Below are 19,895 nucleotides of genomic sequence, written 5' to 3' on the forward strand. Positions count from 1 at the left end.
TTGTTTTTCATTGGTTCATGCCATAAGTTAGATGTTTCTATGCTTAAATGATTGATAGGTGCCTCAACAAGCAAAAAAACATTCCTCTCAAACTGGTCAGGTACAGTGACTGGGAAGATTATGGTAAAAATGCAAAAAAAAAAATAAAAAAATACAATCAATACTGGATCAATACTTTCACCCAATATGTAAAATATCCTTTCTCTGGGGGCTTAAATGGCAACAGTAGACCTTTTCAGCATAAATGCAAAATATAGATTTGGCATCACGATGATGTAGTTGTTAGCACTGTGGCCTTGGCCCTTCAAGGTTGAGGGTTCAATTCCCACCTTAGGTCTATTTGTGTGTGGAGTTTCATGTTCTCACAATGCTTGGTGGGTTTCTTCCATGTACTCCGGTTTCCTCCCACAGCCAGATGCAGAATTATACGCTCATTTACGATCCCAAATTACCAACAGTGTGTGTGTCTTGCCATGGTTTGGCACCCTGTCCAGAGTGTACCCACCCCCTGTGTCGTAAGTCTACTGGGATAGGCTCTAGGCCACTGTGACCCTGTATAAGGATAAGTGGTATATGAATAAATAGTGATATGTTTGACTACTGTAGCAAAGCTTTATTGCACCTGCAGTTTTAAACCATCTTATATAATATATATATATATATATATATATATATATATATATATATATATATATATATATATATATATATAATCTACAGAGCTTACATGTGTCCAGTCTGACCCAGTACAACACTATAATGTGGTATTTAATGTGACATTGAATTCCTGGCTCACATCATGTCCATTTTTATTTAAAATAATATTTCTACATTATACGTCTCTCTCTCTCTCTCTCTCTCTCTCTCTCTCTCTCTCAGGATATAGGTGTTGTCCAGAAAGGGGGGAAGGAAATTCTGTCACTAAGAACAATGGGCCTGCTTCTCTATCTATAGGCACAAATCAGGAGTGAAAGAACAAACGAGGCAGCCAAACAGAGAAAAAGCAAAAGAAGACGTTTAGAAGTGTGGGGAAATGTGTTTAAAATAGTATTTTTTATTTTTTTTAAAGAAATGGTTGGAGAACCAGAAAATTGATTTGGCCTGGAGAGAATCCGGGATCAAGCATAGTAAGGCCGTTCCAAAAAAATGGACTTATCAACCATCATTTCTTTGAAATAAGGACACAAAACTTGGATTAAAAGTCGAAAGGTTTTAAATATATTTGCTTGCTATAGCAAGAATCATCAGGACGACAGCATTGTTTAAGGAGATTTTATCAGATTTAATCCAAACGTGTCGCAGTGAGTGAGTCAGACTGAGTGTCATCCGCTGGTGAGAGGAAATGCTTACTTTATACTTCATATAAAAACTGTTTGAAATGTAATTCGTATTTTCATTTGATTTTTCAATGTTTAATTGTTTTTAAATTGGTTACTTTGAAGTTAGACTAAATTTTATATAGACATTTATTTTTTATATCAATGTCAAGTGTCAAAATGTCTCAAAAATCAAGTCTCAAATGTCAGTAGGAGTCAGATAACAAATGTTTAAAAAGATTTTCATACGAAATAAAGGCAAACTGATCAATAAAAGTGCTTGCAATGTGAATGCAGCTGTTCAGGGCCTCAGACTGTCAATTTTAATACTATTAAACTGTTATGATATTGTCATGTTTTAATGTTTCTAGTAATTATTATATCTGGTTTTTAAGGTAAGGCCTTAATAAAATACCAATACTACTAACACTATGTTGGTTCCTTGGTGTGGACTGACAGCTTTTATCTCAGATGTATGCCTAATTCAGGAGTTGCACAGCCAAACCAATTTCTTCAATTTGCAGACATGATTGGAAAATAATAAAAGTCATTTTTCATAAAAACATCAAAGTACTTTTTTGCTTTCCTGAGGTTTTACTTAAAGCTGAAAATACCAGGAAAAATGTTCGACCTTGCACGTCCTGATTACTCGAAAGGATATTTCAGGATTTCCTGTCGCCTATTGGCTGATGTCATATACTGCCAATAACTCAGACACTGTAAGCTGATTTGACCAAGGACAATGGAGCAAAAGATTAATCACAAGCAAAAAGAAAAAAAATCCTAACGATATTAAAATCTTAAAAGATGACTCATGTTATGAGCTCAGTGAACTCTTTTGTTGTTGTTGTGTTACCCTTCATGAGTTTTCATGTTTTTATCTTCGTCCTTATCTGCTCGATCTAACTCGCTTAATCTTACAATTTCCTCTATTGTTTTATATTTTGTTGTTTTCTCTTAGCTAGACTACCAAGATGGAGGAGTCTGGTAGTCCTCGCTTCAGCAAGCTCCATTTCCCTGTGGGTTTGTGGATAAATTCCCCGCGGAAACACTTTGCCAAGCTGGGAGCACGTTGGCCAAGTGCAGCATCAGTCAAGTCAGTGTTCTGGACGTAACAGGGAGGGGAAAATGAATCTGCAATGTTGTGGTGTTGTGTTTTTGTAATACATATGTCTGTTTTTCTTTCTGTGATGGAATGCAATGAAACACAAAGGACAGTGAATGTCTTTCTCCACTCCTGCACCAGTACTCTCCAGATTTTATAGCAAACAGTGAGGCCCTAAGAGACATTTCACCAAACGCTTAATTTGTTTCCAAAACCCTAAACAGAAACTTAATAGCTGTTGAGCTGTTCAAAAATGCAGGCAAGACTTTCAAACTCTCTTAAAAACATGCCTGGTTTTGATCACACAGAAGAAACATATTAATTTCACTAAATGCGAGCGTATATTTAATGCATTTCTTGCTGGTAAGGACATTATGACTTGTGATTTGTGAGGGAGAAGCTATGACTGTGGTTGCGTATGATGTAGGGTTTCTGAAGTGAAGAAACTCAAATGTTCTAACGAGAAACCCAAACTTTGCTGTATATGGATGTTTGTCGTTCCTTTATAAGAAACTAAATTTTTTTACATTTGCTTCCTCAGATCTACTACTAGCTCAGATGCAGCCTCTGTGCCTGAGGCCCCGCCCCCAGCACCTCCTGCTGCCCTGTCTTTCTCTAGTCCTTCTGTTGCTCCACCCTCTCCTTCACCTAACCCCACCGTCCTTCGTCCTCGGCCAGCCAATCAGCAGTCTCGTGCCAAGCGACTGTCTCACCTCTTTTTGAGAGGGCGGTCCAACAGCGATCGTGATCGAGCCATTGGAGAACGTGAGAGAGAGTTGTGGGCTCATTCAGCCACTCCATCACAGCATCACTACCTGCCCCCTGCATCATCATCTGCCCCAGGTCTAGTGAAAATTTATGGAGATGCTCTCTCAAGTGGAGCTAACTACCGTAGCCTGCTGGCTAATATCCACTCTACAGCACAACAGCTCATCCAACAAGTCATCACCCGATACACTGAGAGAGAGCGGGAGAACGAGAGTGATGACATAGGTAAGTTTGCCAGACATCACTTCTTGTTATAGACCATAGAGAGTTCTGGGTATCATAGGTTAACGCTTTTTAAAAAACCCAACCCAAAAATTCGCCTGAGAACACAACGTAGCTCAACTACAACTTGTACTAGATCTTCTACCTGCCAGTATTAATGTAACTTCCTTAAAATGTCACAATGTCCTGTGCACCTGCTCAGCTCTTCAGAAGCATTTTCCAGAGGACTTCCTGTTGTGTGATGTCATTGGAAAGCCCATTCAGCAGGCAGATGGAGCTCTACAATGGCAGACTGAATGCCGGAGAGGTGTAGCACCTTGGGAATGTCCCCTGCTGCTAGTCGACATGTGGAGGCCCAAGGAGGGCTTCGAACGTCGATTCGAGATCCAGCGGCGTGACGAGTATGAGAGGGAGGAGAGAGAAAAAGAGAGGGAAAGGGAGAGGGAAGGAGAGAACTACCAAGGTGAGAAAAGGACCAAAGTGAATGTATTGGAATTACGATACAAACTCCAGATACAGTTATGAATGTCCTTTTTACACACACACACACACAAAAAAAAAATGTATAAACTTTTGCAGCATGGGGGCAGAGTATATTAAAAACCTTCGCAAATAAATGCCCATGTATTACATCTCTATGCATAAACACAAATGTTTATATGGAACTTTGTTTATATACCACACAGATTAAGAAATTGAAAACAGCTGCAAAACACAAAAGCAAACTTTCCACTGTAATTGAGTATTTCTCTTTTCTCTATTTTATTTAAGCCTAAAATTTTATGAAATGAGAAACAAAGGAGGCGGCACAGTGGTACAGTGGTTAGTACTGTGTAATCGCACTTCCAAGGTCAAGGATTTGAGGTCTGTGTGCCTTTGAGTCTGTGTGTGCTTGGTGGATTTTCTCTGGGTACTCCGGATCCCTCCCACAGTCCAAAGATATGCAGATTAGGCTATTCAATTTTTTCCAAGTTGCCTGTGGTGTGTGAGTGTGTTTTCTTATGGCACTCCGAGTCTTCAGGGATGTGCATGTTCTTTCTGGCATAGAGAATGAGCGAGTAGAACTGATAGAAGAGAAATGAAACATGCTATGTACTGTTTGTATTGTTACATACAGTGCGCTGGAGACGGAGTCGCATGGCCTCAGGTGGTGGCCCAGATGAGGAACGAGGTCATCGGGGGCGCAATACTGAACTCAGAAGGAGCATCAGTGACATGAACCTGACACTCAGACGTCGACAAGGAAACCAGGCCAACAACGACTCCAGACGTAGTGGCAATGCAACAGGCAGTGGTGGAGCACAGGACAGGAAGAACATTGTGAGCATGATTGCAACAGAGCCAGGACAGGTGAGAGTTACAGAGGGTCACAGAAGGAGAACTTGGGAAATACAAAAGTATCAATGAACTGCATTGGGATTGGGTTCCTGTGGCTCCAGAATAGTTTTACATATAAAATAAAACATTTGTTACTGTTTAAACTTGGGTCCTGATTAAGTACAAAAATCAACAATATATGTACCATTTCAGGCAAATCCCACATTTTTACACTATTGAATATTTGGATCATGTTTTCCAAGTCAGGTTTCTAAGATGTCACTGGCAATCTCAGATGAGTCGTTACTTTCTTAGTTTGTTATAAATTGATATATAAAAAAATGATATAGGATCTGATGAAGACTTGTTTTGCATTAATTGATCTGTTTTACTGAATGTGGCGATTTTAAATATTTTAATAAGCAGCATATATCTTTTGCACCAAAGGTGACTGGACCACGGGTTGGGGATGAGACACGAACAGCTGAAGACGATAAAGATGCCTGTGACCTAGAAGTGATGTCCCAGAGCCTGATCCTTCCACCTACAGACCGTCCTTACTTCCTGTTACTACAGGGCTATGACCAAAGCAAGGCTAGACATGCAGCACAACCCTATCACACTGCTCCCCCTGACATCATACCTGCATCCCCATTATCACAGCATACCATCTTTTCTTTCATACATTTGGATGGGGCGTTGAGCACAGAGCACACAACATCTAAACAGAAGCTTTCAGTGCCCACACAGGCTACACAATAGCTCTATAAACCCGCTGTGTCTCCATATTGCCTGACTGCACAATGATCTCACACAAGACCACATTGTTGAAAACTGTAACGCACTTCATTGCATATCGCATCTGCCTTTCTGATCAACTTAAGTTTGAAGATTGGCTCGATACTCCTTATCAACCACACTAAAAATAGCAACAATATTTTTTCTTTACATCCCTCTCTCTTTCACCTCTGTTCCTTCTCTTTCTGACTCTGGTTTTTACATCTTGTTCAATCAGGATTTTGTTTTGTACATCATGGCGAGCCACACCCACGTTTTCGGACGGAAGCCGACATTTCGCGAGAGGGAGAAGGACAGAGAGAGGGAACGGAAAGGGAAGAGGGCTCTTAGAGTTGATACTTTCCTCTCAGCTCCTGACCTGCTCGTCCGTCACCTTCTTGTCAGGAGGGACACAGCTGTCCCTGAGCAGCCCTTCGGTCAAGGTATTACAGCTGTCCCAGACCTCATAAACACATATCATAAATCTATAAATTCCAAACACAGTATAGCAGAAATCATTCTTATTGTGACGGTATAGTCAAAGGTATATAGACAGATGATCATCGAATATCTACAGTTCTACACATGGGCAGGGAGTGCAATGCCCCCAAATGCTCACCTAGTACATTCAGATACAATCCCTTGCAAAAGAATTCATACCCCTTGACCTTTTAAACATTTTGTCATGTTTCATTCACAAACGTAAAATGTATTTTATCTGGATTTTATGTGAAAGACCAATACAAAGTGGCACATTATTGTGAAGTGGAAGAAATGATAAATGTTGTTTAAAAAGTTTGAGTGGTCTGCATTTGTATTCAGCCCCTTTTACTCTGATACCCCTAAGATCCAGTGGAACCAATTGCCTTCATAAGTCACTAAATTAGTAATTAGTGTCCACCTGTGTGTAATTTAATCTCAGTATGAATACAACGGTCCTGTAAAGCCTTCAGAGGTTTGTTAGAGAGCACATTAGTGAACAAACACGATCATGAAGCCCAAGGAACACACCATATGGGTCAGGGATGAAGTTATGAAAAAGTTTGAAGCATTGCTAGATTATAAAATAATATCCCAAGCTTTGACCAACTCGAAGCACTGTTCAATCCATTATCTGAAAACAGAAAAAAGTGTGGTGCAGCTGCAAACCTACTAAGACATGGCGCGGCAAGGCAAGGAGAGCATTAATCAGAGAAGCAGCCATAAGGCCCATGAGATCCACAGCTCAGGTGGGATAATCTGTCCAAAGGACAACTGTTAGTTATGTACTTCACATATCTGGCCTTCATGGAAGAATGGCAACAAGAAAGCCATTGTTGAAGGTAAGCCATAAGTGGCATGGTGGTGGAAGCATCATGTTGCGGGGATGCTTTTCTTCAGTAGGGACAGGGAAACTGGACAGAGTTTAAGGGAAAATGGATGAAGCCAAATATATAGCAATCTTAGAACATAACCAGTTAGAGTCTGCAAAATACTTGAGACTGGGGTGGAGGTTCACCTTCCAGCAGGACAACAACACTAAACATACAGCCAAAGCTACAATAGAATGGTTTACATCAAAGCACATCTATGTGTTGGAATGGCCCAGTAAAAGTCCAGACCTAAATCCAATTAAGAATCTGTATCAAGACTTGAAAATTGCTGTTCGCAGATGCTCTCCGTCCAATCTGACTAAGCTTGAGCTATTTTGTAAAGAAGAATAGCGAAACATTTACCATCTAGATGTGCAAAGCTGCCAGACACACCCCAAATGACTTGTACCAGTAACTGTAGCAAAAGTTGGTTCTGAAAAGTATTGATTCAAGGGAGCTGAATACAAATACATGCAACACTTCCCATATTTGTTTGTAAAAAAAAAAAAAAAAAATTGAAAACCAGCTATCGTTTTCCTCCTGCTTCACAATTATGCACCACTTTGTGTTGAACTATCACATGAAATTCCAATAAAATACATTTATGTGTGGAAAAATTCAAGGGGTTTGTTTTAAATTGCAAGTGTAATGCTACTTGATTAGAAATTGAGGGATTCATTGGTTTTGTAAGCATTGCTTCCCTTGGAGACCTTTACCCCCTGCCCTGGCACCAGCCCTGATTGTGACTGCATTTAGCCTCACACAAAAGAGGTTGTGCACTGGTATCATGCAATCAGGCCTGGTGTGAAGTGGGTTGAGGTCAGGATTCTAAATAAGCCAATTCTTCCAAACCAGCCTTAGTAGACCAAGTCTTTACTGACCTCAGTATATGAACAGGGCTATTGTTATGCTACAACAGTTTCTTAGTTCCATTGTGGGGCAATTGTAATGCAAATATATTGTGTGCAATTGTGTGTTTCTAAATTTGTGTCAACAGTTTGCGAACTGGGTGTTATTGTCAGTTGTGTACTTTGCTTATATAGTGATTAAACTAGGTTAATCTAGATTGAGGGACATACAGTGTCTGGTCAAAAGAAATTGTATATTCTAACATTTCACCTTTAGCTTTGATTACAGGAATAGGCTCAACCTGGGGTTATCAGACCACATGACATTTTCCCATTCATCCAAAGTGCAATCTTTAAGCTCTCTAATAAACTGGAGCCTTTTCTGATTAGTCTCACTAACAAGTGGTTTTCTTATCCAGTCCCAATGTTGTGTGATCTCATAACATTGTGTGTTTGTATGGTAATGCTCTTACTTTCATTATTAAAAAGAGCTATGGTTACTGTAGATTTTTATTTTACCATGCAAATTCACCACGTGTTTAAGTGATCTTCATTTATAATCTATTTTTCGACCACATTTCTTTCACAAGATGGTTCTGCATTAACCTCTCAGTTTTTGATAATGTTTTGAAGGGTTTTTAACCCAGTTCCAATAATCTAAAATCTCCTAAATTGTTTTATTTGCTTGATTTAGCCCAATAAGTTGACCATTAATATAAAACTAAAATGGAGTTTTTTACCCACTGTAACAAACTGATCACATTTTTTTCAGCTTTGGGTCTTAGATATTTTGACCCCTAGCAAATGAAACCTATTTCATTTAGCCATCGGACAGTTTCTGAACAAGATAATACACATTTGCACGGTTTAACAGCGAAACGTGATAAAAGTCTGTTGTTGCATTGAAAATTAAAACCTTTATATTGTTTTATATATATCTATTAAAAAAACCTGGAGTTATAGTTAGTGTTTCGATAGACATAAATTTTTGCCATTTGTGCTATTTAATACCTTTGTGACTTAAAGAAACCATGCATAAATATGCAAAAATATTTTATAACTGCCTTTAATACCTCTTGCTTCTTTTGATACGTTTTTTGCTCTAAAACTACAAATAGATTGGTTACAAAATGCTACAGTAATGTACTACTATGGCAGACAATCAGTTATTGTAACATGAACCAACTCTACATAAAATTTCTCCTAGACACCTGTATTGTTTCACTAAAGATATCATAGCACAGTGAAGATATCATAGCACAGTGAAATGATTAAGCATATGTAAATGTTTAAGCTTCTGTTAGAACATTTAAGACCTTTGTATATATTTCACTATATGCATTTAAAAAGTGCAGTTTATTACTTTGTGTTTATGGAGCCACCTTGATTCAATGACTCCAGCTGTTTGAGTCCAGCTGTTTTGCTGGAGACATCAGTTTGTCTTCTGAATAACTGGTACGCTTGAATTAGATGCATTAGACCAAGAAAACTGTTAGTGAACCAAAAATACAGCTGTGCACTCCTGGCCTAGTAACATTTTGGTTTAGAGCCATTCTTTAAAAATATTTAAACGGCAAATCAGTTTGAACTCATGATCCATTAAACTACTCGCTATTGTTCCCATAGCTCTGCTGCGCCCATTCAGAGGAGGGGCTGTCAGTCATAATGGAGTTGTGCTGTACAGAGAGGCTGTCCTTAAGCCTGGAGATCTCATTGGTCTCGGCAGCCACTTCGTCTTCCTCTATCGTGACCCCAGAGTGACCCCGGCCCCACCACTAGCATTGGCTCTACCGGTGCAAGCTGACGCGACGATTTCCTTTGGCCCTGGGAACATGATGGACAGACAGGAAGTTCTCAGAAAATATCTGGGATCGACTGAGGCAGTACTGAAATTTCAAGCACATCATGCAGATGTCCTCTTACAGGTACAATAACTGGTATACATGCTACTGTTAGTTATAGCTGCAATTGTATACATGTATATATAGTTATTTTTATTTTAATTAGGTTACTTTAGGTGGTATAGTGGTTAGCACTGTTGCCTTGCACCTCCGGGATCTGGGTTCGATTCCCGGCCAGGCTTGATTCCCGTCTATGTGTGCATGGAGTTTGCATGTTCTCCCCGTGCTTGGTGGGTTTCCTCTGGGTACTCTGGTTTCCTCCCACAGTCCAAAGACATGTAGATAAGGCTAATTGCCATTCCCAAATTGCCCATAGTATGTGTATGGGCCATGCGATGGATTGGCACCCTGTTCAGGGTGTAGTCCACCTTGCAGTCCAGGTTCCTGCGACCCTGAATACAGGATAAAGCGGTATAGAAGATAAGTAAGTGAGGTTACTTTACCGTAATACTTTTTAAAAGAAAAAAAACTACAACTACAGTACAATTTAATTCGTCATTATTTGACCAGAGTACTACAACAACAGCTACCAAACAATGACTTTACATTCTTGTTTACTTTATATTCTTGTTTTAGGAAATTATCTCAAAGAATTCGACTCCAGATTCAGGTGGAGGTCCGTTAGCACCAGCTTATCTGCTGTCACTCATGATTGACCATGCCTCCAAACATCTGGATCCTGCACTAACACCCCAGCTGCTGTTGAAGGCAGCCAATCAGATAAAGGCGATTGTGTGGGTGAGAATATAGAATCTGTTATCATCTCTTTTTGTTTTACTTTCACAATTTGTTTTTACAAATTATACAGTATAGGAGGAATAAAACATTTCTGGGCATGCTTTTATAGACAAATAAGCAACTGTGGATTGGTGCAATATCATTATCACCATGAAGTTGATTATATTTTATCATTTTAAAAAGTGATTTTTTTTATTCAGTATATCCACTTTGTGGACAGTGTTTTACTTCTTGTTTAGCACAGCATTTTGCCAACCTGCCTATACATTTAAATTTATTAAAGAACAACACATTGAATGTTTTAGTTAATGTTCATAATACAAAAGATGCATCTTGTCATGTTACTCAAACTGAAAAACACATTCTGAAAACTTGTAAGAAAGTTGAAGTTGCATCATTACCTCCGGCAGTTACAAGCACTTACACTGGAGAATCCGTCCAAAAATGCTAAATAAATGTCCCCTCACAGAAAATCCAACCGGATCAAAACTTACACCATTTTTTTGTAATTCTGCTTATTTATAGCATCCACCAAACAAGTAAGCTGTTGCTATAGAAACACTTATGTATAAAAATGCACACATTAACATAAACATGTTATGTACTGTCAGAGTCATAGAATATTGACCAACTCTTTCGGTCCAATCAGAACCGAGGATTCAACAGCACAGTGGAATAAACAGCACTTGTTACCCTCGATACATGTTTGGTTTGTTATGCCACTGTTCTGTTAAGACCACATGTAAGGACATCTAGAGTAAAGAAAAGAAATGATAAAACTGAAACAGAATTGCAGCAAAAAGATTTTTGATGACAACAGGGTGTGTGTGCGTGTCTGCATGTGTGTGTGCTATGAAGAGCCGGGCCTGGAGAAGGCTGTGGTTTGAGGAGCCACAGCTGCACACACATGGGCTTTCACTGGTATTTTGCTGGAGTTTGTAAACAGAGGTTGACTGATGTCATTTCCACCCATTTGGAAAATGTGCTGTCATTGTCCGGACACATTTGCCAAACATACCCACCCAAACATTTATCCCAGTCTGCTCTAATCTTTTCTCTTTCTCTCTCTCTCTCTCTCTCTCTCTTTTTCTCTGTATGTGTTATTATCCATGTTTCAGGAGAACATTAAAGAGTTTGGAGACAAACATCCCACACAAACGTAAGAACGACCTCTGAATCTTATTTTTGTATGTGAATTGCTTGACATGCCATCCTGTTTATCACAGCCTCATCCGTAAACACCTTCACCTTCTAAACTACAAGAAACAGTGAATGCTTCCACACCTTCTCACCTCACACTTACAATGCAATGTAGCTTCACTGAATAATAAACCTTAGAATAAAAATGTAACTGTAAAAAAAAAACATACATTATGCTTAGAAGATTAATTTGATTCAGTGAAAACCCACATACTGCAGGTTTTAGTTTTCCCTTGTGTTGCTGGGCAGCTCTGGCCCCCTTGAAGCATTAACCCACAAGGGGACTTGCCGGAATGTCTGGCATCGAGACATTGGCAGCGGATCCTTGGGATGCTGTGAGTTTCAGCGTGGGGCCTACGTGCATTGGACTTGTTTGTCTAGCCGCATCCCCCAGGAGCTCAATTTGGTGCTTAGATTGGGATGTGGGGAATTTGGAAGACAGGTCAACCACCTTGAACTCCTTGCCTGCTAAACCTTATACGCAGCAGGCTGTGATGCACTGGGTGTTCTGATATCTTTCTAAGATATATATCCAGCATTTACTTTTTTTCGGCAACTTATCTGCATTGGCTTTTCTGTGGAATAGGGGTCAGTGGGCTGGCCTTATTCTAAAAAATAAAACAATATAGACAGAATATTACAGAATATACTGTAATAGTGGGTTATGTGTCTAACCTACTGTAGTGCCTGAGAGATTGCATTTAAAGTTTTAATAAGTTTCATGCTGTGGAAATGTGACCTATTTCATTAATTATACAATAATGAAATATACAATAAAAATATATCGTAATGCTGAATGTGCATTACACAGTACATTGCTTCCATTTTGACCTAGATTGGACTACTTAGTTGTGTTGCATTAACAATTTTCTCTCTCTGTGCATGTACTCATTGTGTTTTTTTTTCTTGCATATCATTGATGACTGTAAAAGCATACTGAAATGGCACGTACAATTTATCCACTAACATTACTGCAACCAGCTAACATTACCGCAACTAACACTAAGTGTCCTCATAAACGCTCATATTTTTTATTATGGGAGATACACACTCCATTTTACATAATTTACTATGTGGCCAGAAGTTTTTAGACACTTATGCACTGTTTGCATGTTCTCCCGGGTGGGTTTCCAGTCCGAAGACTGATTAGGTTAATTAGTGTTCCCAAGTTGCCCCTAGTGTGTGAATGATCATGTAAGTGTATGTGTGTTGCCTTCAATAGACTGGCACCCTGTCCAGGGTGTACCCGCCTCATGCCCTGAGTCTCCTGAGATAGACAGGATAAAGCAGTATAGACGATGAGTGGGTGATTAAGTAAGTTTTTTGTGCTTGTTCAAGCACAAGAACATACACAAAGGTCTGACACTGGCTGCATTCGGAATTGCAGCCCATCTTGAAGGTGTTTAGTGGGCTTGAGGTCAGAAGTCTGCACAGGTCACTTGAGTTCATCCATTCCGATCTTGCCAAACCAACATCCTCATGGAGCTCGGTTTGTGCACCGGCGCATTGTCATGCAGGGACAGGTTTAGAGTTCTTCTTTGTCGTCATAAAGGAAAGCTGGAATGCTACAGCATACAAAGACATATCATATAATTGTGTTTTTAACAGTTTAGGGAAGGCTCATGTATGGGTTTGATAGTCTGGTGTCCACAGACTTTTTATATGTAGATATCTCAGATGTTTGGTGGTTCTCAACAAAAAGTTATTCTGCAATAGCACCATAGGAGCTAAAGGTAACGGAAGATTAAGTCCAAGCACAAACTTAAATACCCTACTTATTTCAGGTCCTTGGGTCAGTTGAGTATCAGACATTACTGCTGATTTTGTTGCATTGGAAGGCTGCAGTATAAAACTTTCTGAATTGGCAGGTTCTTAGACTTACAGTATGTGTCCTCATAGCTAGTTTTAGCAAATGATTGTATTAGAATTAGAATTGTATTGTTCAAAGCCCTTTAAACTTCCCTTGTTCCCCTCTCTGCATAACTCAAATCTACATTCTTTTATGTGTTTTATATTGCCTTCTGATTAATACAATTAATATCAGTAACATATTTAATTTTTTGGATCATCATCAGTCCACTACTCTCCATGAATAGAATAAATAAATGTGTTTTGCATTTTTATTGAGGTCATAATCATGCGCGTATATATGTGTGTGTAGCTCTCCGGAGTCCGAGGTTGACGTTCCTCCGCCTAGCGTGCAGAATCTCTCCTCTGACCTCCGACCTCTCATGTTCTGGATGTCCAATGCTACAGAGCTCCTTAACTTCTTCCAGGTCAAAGTGGAGACTCTGGAGAAGGAATGGGAGTTTGAGGGTGAGAAAAAAAAGCAGAAGCAGTTTATCTCAGCTAACAGATACTGTACATTTACACAATGTGCATTCAGTCTAAAAATATAAATACGTAATATATGAAAAAAAAAAAGTAAACACAGCATGCTATCTGGCAAGATAAAACTGTTATGTCTCTGTAGGCTTGAATCATTGTCTCCACATCACATTTTCTCATGCTGCTGTTTGTATTCAACACAGTAGTCAAAACAGACATGCACTTTATATTCTCCTCTATCTAATTATTTGCAGCTGTAAAACAAACAAAGCTGTGCTGGAACTACTTGCATATGGAAATAATCGGCTATCTAGTGTGCTGAATTGCTGCTTATTTTTTTCTATTGTGTGGAAGGCATTAAAATACACACTGTGGCCTAATCTGACCTTCTTCCTTTCTCATATACTTTTATAAATATATCTCTGATTTGTAAATACACTCCCATGGATCTCTTCCAATTTTCATAAATACGTAAGTTCTGTCGTGTGCTTACATTTAGCGCCTGGTGACCCTGTTCTGTCAGCTGATATGGACACTTGCTCTGATGCACTGGCGCAGCTGGATGATGTCATCATGCACACTTTCCAGCAGTGTGTTTATCACCTGACCAAGGTAAAAGGCAGTTCATGTACAGTATAGTGCCTTAAGATATTAAAGGTTTAACTGACAGCTCAAAGGAAATAACTGCATCTTCTTGTTCTTGCTCTTCATTAGACCCTGTACTCCCTCCTCCCTGCTCTACTTGACACCAACCCTTTCTCCGGTGAAGAAAAAGAGAAGGAGAAGCCTGGCGCGAGAGATGGAGATAGTCACCAAAGTGAAGGAGAGGGCAGTGAGGAAAGTGATGTATCGAACCTACCCCCTACTGTAGCAGGGCTGGTGGAAGTGTATCGCTGTTCCTTGCAGTTGACACGTGAAGCCTGCCTCTCTCCCCCTCTCACCTCCCAGACCTTCGGCTACCTGTTCTTCTTCACCAACACATCGCTCCTTAACACCCTGCTTGAGAGAGGTAGCATCACTTTAGTGTTTTATATTTCTTTGTTAACTTAGTATATGCTGAGAGAGAGAGAGAGAAAGAACCCGAGTGATGATAAAGCTTCATTTAGTGCACAAAAATCCATACTTTTATGCATATAAAATGAAAAATGTGTATTGTGTTTACTGCTGTTCTTAACATGCTTGTGTTCTTCCTGTTGTTCCAGACAGTCTGTTTTCCTGGTCACGTGCGGTGCAGATTCGCACTAATCTGGACCTGGTTCTAGATTGGCTACAGGGAGCGGGACTTGGAGATATTGCCTCAGAATTCCTTAAAAAGCTGTCAAACACTGTCAACTTCCTGTGCATTCCTAAGACTCGCCTTATCCAGGTAAAAGTCTAAGAGCAAAAGTGGAATATCCTCTGTGATAAATTATATCATATGGATAAATGCAACAGAACATTCGAGAATGGTCATTTCAGTGTCCTTGGAATGGACCCAAACTGGAGCTTTCTTTTAAACACTGAACTAATGTGTTTAAAAGGGTACAGGCCTAGGGCTTGAGCCAAATTCTAAGCAAAGTCGTTGCCTTAGAAAACACTTTTTACAGAAGTTTGGTAAGATCTTCAAAGCCAAGCGTCAAAATCTAATTTTCCATGTCTTTGGCTCTCTTGTCAGTCATCCTGGGCCAACCTACAGGACGAGCATGCCTTGTTAAGCCCTGCACAGCTTCACCATCTACTGACTCACTATAAGCTAGGACCAGCCAGAGCTCCACCTTCCTGTTGGGCTCCACCACCAGGCACCGACCTTGGAGGCGGTAAGTAGCTGATTCTGCTCAACGGATTATCGATCAAATTTTATATATATATATATATATACTCAGCAAAAAAAGAAACGTCCTCTGACTTTCAACTGTTTTTACTTTCAGTAAACTTAATGTGTATATATTTGTATGAACACTAAAAGAGTCAACACCATAAGACATAAACTAAAAATGTTTCACAATGTGGCCCTGAATGAAAGTACCAGTACCAGTCAGTATCTGGTGTGGCCACCAGCTGCTTGAAGTCCTGCAGTGCATCTCCTCCTCATGGACTGCCTATTGCGGACAGTCTGAGCACTGATGGAGGGATTGTGTGTTCCTGGTGTGACTCGGGCAGTTGTTGTGGCCATCCTGTACCTGTCACGCAGGTGTGATATTCGGATGTACCGATCCTGTGCAGGTGTTGTTACACGTGGTCTTCCACCGCGAGGATGATCAGCTGTCCTTCCTGTCTCCCTGTAGCACTGTCTTAGGCGTCTCACGGTGCGGACATGACAATTTATTGCCCTAGCCACATCAGCAGTCCTCGTGCCTCCCTGCAGCATGCCTAATGCATGTTCACGCAGATGAACAGGGACCCTGGGCATCTTTCTTTGGGTGTTTTTCACAGTCGGTAGACAAGTCTCTTTAGTGTCCTGCGTTTTTAGAACAGTGACCTTAAATGCCTACTTTCTGTAAGCTGTTAAGGTCTTAACGACCATTCCACAGGTGCATGTTAATTAATTGATTATGGTTAATTGAACATGCACGGAAAACATTGTTTAAACCCTTTACAATGAAGATCTGTAAAGTTATTTGGATTTTTACAACATTATTGTTGTTATCAGTCCTGAAAAAGGGACGTTTCTTTTTTTGCTGAGTATATATATATATATATATATATGTATGTGTGTGTGTGTGTGTGTGTATGTATATATATATATATATATATATATATATATATATATATATATATATATATTTATTTATTTATTTATATATTTATATATTTTACATTTAGATATTTTTGAGAGCTTCCTAGATCATCCACCTCTCATCCTGCCCAATGAAACGCCAAGCTTGGACCTTACTCAGCCAATCCCAAACCCTGAGCTCCAAAAGGAAGTAACACGTCTGCGGACTTTCCTGTGGGGTCTGGATCAGGAAGAACCTCCTGCCAATCAGAGAACTAGGTTATAGTAGTAGAATACATAATCTATGGGGTTAGCGATGCTTACATTTATGCAAACACACACCAAAGTCTTGTCTTATACATATCATCTGTAATAAGATTGCAATACATATCAGTTTTTTTTTTAAGTAAGTATAAAATGCTTGAGTTTTTTTTTATAGACATGGGTGGTAAAATTTTTAAGAAAGGAACAAAATGCTATAAAAGTTACACTTTACATAAGGTCCCCGCATTATTGTTTTAAATCAAACTCAAATAGAATCATGATACATTGTATAACTTGTGCATGATGCTGAATAATTATCTCTCATGTTACATATTCACATAAAGTTGACTAATCATTGCCTGGTTGCAGTGGTTACTTTACTTAAGTTTTTAACGAATTTAATGTATATTCACTCTTTTTACCTTTTTTTTAAGCAATGTAGACATTGTTGTTGGTGATGACAACTAGACCAAATAAACACTAATGCACACTAAAGGTCACAGTATAACACTTAATATCATATGAAATGCCCTGCAATTGTTTGGCACTCCATCCAGGGTGTACCCTCCCTGGTGCCACGAGTCCCCTTCCCGCAACCCGAGACAGTATAAGCGGTATAGAGAAGTGAGACAGAGAAAGAGAGAGAGAAAGGTTATAATCATAGTATACACATGCCATATTTAAAATAAGAATTTGAGTTGTTTATGTTGTTTATTGTTACTATAGATACACTGTGCAACACACCTGACATCCTTTTCCCTGTGGTGTAAGAATTTTCACCCTCACTTATAGTTAAGGGTGTCCCAGTTTCCCCCTTCAGGTCCCCTCTCTGCACTATAAAGTTGATGATTCAGAGTTATCCGTGATCTCACCCGCCCTGACAACATGTTCGACTCCCGACCCATCTCAAACATCTGCTTCTCCCTTTAATACACTGACCTCATAATACACTGACAAGGTTCACCTAGATGCATTAAATATTTTATCCATGTCTAATATGTTCACATATTGCCAATAAAAATGATTGTCATGAGACCAGTTTATTTTTGCATATGTCTTAGGTTGTTCTTAATCTGTGGCGCTGCATGTGTCATTTTGTTAATGAACACTGGGGGGCGTGATAGCAATACGCACAGTCCCAATACACACTGGTTTAATAGACGAATTATTACCAACAGATCCTGCTGAGTAACAGGTCAGCAAGACAATTGTGAGGTCTGATGAGCTCATCCAGTCTGTCGTCAGTAGACAAAAGTGAAATTCACTCGGTGGAGTCTAATCCCTGAACATGATTCAATAATGCCCTGCCAATTTAAAAAGGCATAAATAAATTCTGACACTTTATACTGTTCTATTTGCACAGATAGGCGATCTTATCACTTCAACCAAAGATACCCAGTTTAAATTTAAACTCAAACCAAGAATCAAAGAACCAAAACAAAGCATGACAAATACGCCTATGACGTAATAAACAATAAACATTATCAGCTTTTAAAAAATAATGCACATATCTAATAGCCTCATAAAAGCAGGATATTGATAATAGCTCTTACTGTCATGGCCCACCAGAATTTAATTACTCAATATATCTGCTTGTACTGGATTGACATCTTTCCACGTCAGTGCTGATAGGATCAGGCCTAGAATTGGATTGGCCATTGGTGGGTAGAAGACATATCATCACTATAAACTCTAAACACATTTTACTTGGTATTGTTTTAAAGTTGCATGATTATAACAGATTTATGTTCACATTGGTCTAAGTGTCATACATGGCAGCTGGGACATACCTTAAGGTTACTGAATGGACTTTCTTGTCACAAACCACAACACAATTACTTCATTGACTCTTCTTTCTCGAGATAGATAATTGTTCGAAAGACAAATGACAGGATGTAAATGAAAATGTAAAAGTCTAAAGATTTGTTATGTTCTGTTATGTACATAGAATTTAGGAAGATTCAAACTTTGAGTTAATTGGAACACCATAAATTACTATACAAGTTATTGACCTGTCAATTGTACAGCACTTTTTTTTCTGACCTGGTAAATGCAAGTCAAAACTTATGTGATTGTGGCCTCACAATAAAACTAGTTAAATTTTTCCAAAGTTAGTTCTGACCAAAGTAATCGGATCAGATGAGGGACATTATTCGAGTGGTGGTATAAAGCATAACAGCACTGGGATGTTTAAATTTATGTATCATTGTGTGTCACGTTTTTACAATCATTAATTAGACTAACTATTGGTCACAACATGTGTGAAAGTAGGTCTGTATAGTCTGCAGTACTGAAATGAGGGGAGAGCAGCTGTGTGCCAAAACCGGAAGCACTTTCAGCAAGAAAACACATCTGTTAATGTTATGTCATCTTAAACAACATTTATTCTCCTTAGTAATCACTAGGGTTAAGGTTTGGTCATTCTGAATTGCATTTGAACTGCCCATGTTGTTCTGATCACAGCTAACGTGTGATACAATGCTAAATATCTTCTACCCCCTCTGACTACATGGTGTGTGGAACAAGGCATTGTACACCATACACTTTGCATTTTATCCTATTTGGGATTGAATCCTAGAAAACATAATTAGTGGATATACAAGTTGAAATTTATAAGAAAATCTCTCAAATTGCCATTGAAATGACTGATATGCTTCTTTAGAATACAATAGAAACATTTTTCTTCAATTTGTATCCTAGGTTCTCATTCCCTCAAGAATTTTAGGGATATAAATTATAATATTTCCTTTTTTGATGGAAATAAAACTTACACATTGCAAATATTCCAAAACTGTCCCAATACATTTAAAATCACCTATATTGCCTTAACGTAATCTCAGTACCAGTTGGGACACAGCCAAACGTTCTCTGGGTTGTGCCTCATCAGGAGATAAAGATAGGAAGCAGCTCAATGTCAAGACACTTGTGAAAGTAAGCTATCTCTTATGTTGTGGCGAGAACATGCAGCAGTTCATGTCGTATTGTAGCTCTATTGCACTGATATTGAGTCAAAATGAACTAATATGCATCTTGCCCTCATTTTACCAGAAACAAACTCTGTTAA

At 39.1% G+C, this 19,895-nt stretch overlaps 1 protein-coding gene across 2 annotated transcripts; it reads left to right on the forward strand.

Annotated features, from left to right (window-relative positions):
- Positions 1-945: 945 nt before the first annotated feature.
- rasip1 (Ras interacting protein 1) lies at positions 946-17,882 on the forward strand. 2 transcript variants are annotated; one of them, XM_053494659.1, is made up of 16 exons: positions 946-1,332; positions 2,278-2,412; positions 2,963-3,414; positions 3,614-3,874; positions 4,529-4,761; positions 5,176-5,322; positions 5,744-5,948; positions 9,332-9,630; positions 10,183-10,344; positions 11,463-11,503; positions 13,706-13,860; positions 14,372-14,484; positions 14,587-14,881; positions 15,075-15,238; positions 15,527-15,668; positions 16,675-17,882. In XM_053494659.1, the coding sequence occupies exons 2-16, from the start codon at positions 2,291-2,293 to the stop codon at positions 16,851-16,853; spliced, it is 2,970 nt and encodes a 989-aa protein (XP_053350634.1). In that variant the 5' UTR covers positions 946-1,332; positions 2,278-2,290; the 3' UTR covers positions 16,854-17,882. The 2 variants fall into 2 exon arrangements, with proteins under 2 accessions (XP_053350634.1, XP_053350635.1); XM_053494660.1 differs by having other exon boundaries at positions 2,282-2,412.
- The last annotated feature ends 2,013 nt before the right edge of the window (positions 17,883-19,895 follow it).

The sequence above is a fragment of the Clarias gariepinus genome, chromosome 4, assembly GCF_024256425.1.
Source record: "Clarias gariepinus isolate MV-2021 ecotype Netherlands chromosome 4, CGAR_prim_01v2, whole genome shotgun sequence".
In the NCBI taxonomy this organism is placed as follows: Eukaryota; Metazoa; Chordata; class Actinopteri; order Siluriformes; family Clariidae; genus Clarias; species Clarias gariepinus.

Bases quoted from the DNA above. Each gene is read 5' to 3' on its own strand.
- rasip1 (XM_053494659.1), top strand. From the start codon at position 2,291: ATGGAGGAGTCTGGTAGTCCTCGCTTCAGCAAGCTCCATTTCCCTGTG. The intron at 4,762-5,175 runs GTGAGAGTTACA...TTTGCACCAAAG, and splicing joins TTGCAACAGAGCCAGGACAG to GTGACTGGACCACGGGTTGG. The intron at 14,882-15,074 runs GTAGCATCACTT...CTGTTGTTCCAG, and splicing joins TAACACCCTGCTTGAGAGAG to ACAGTCTGTTTTCCTGGTCA.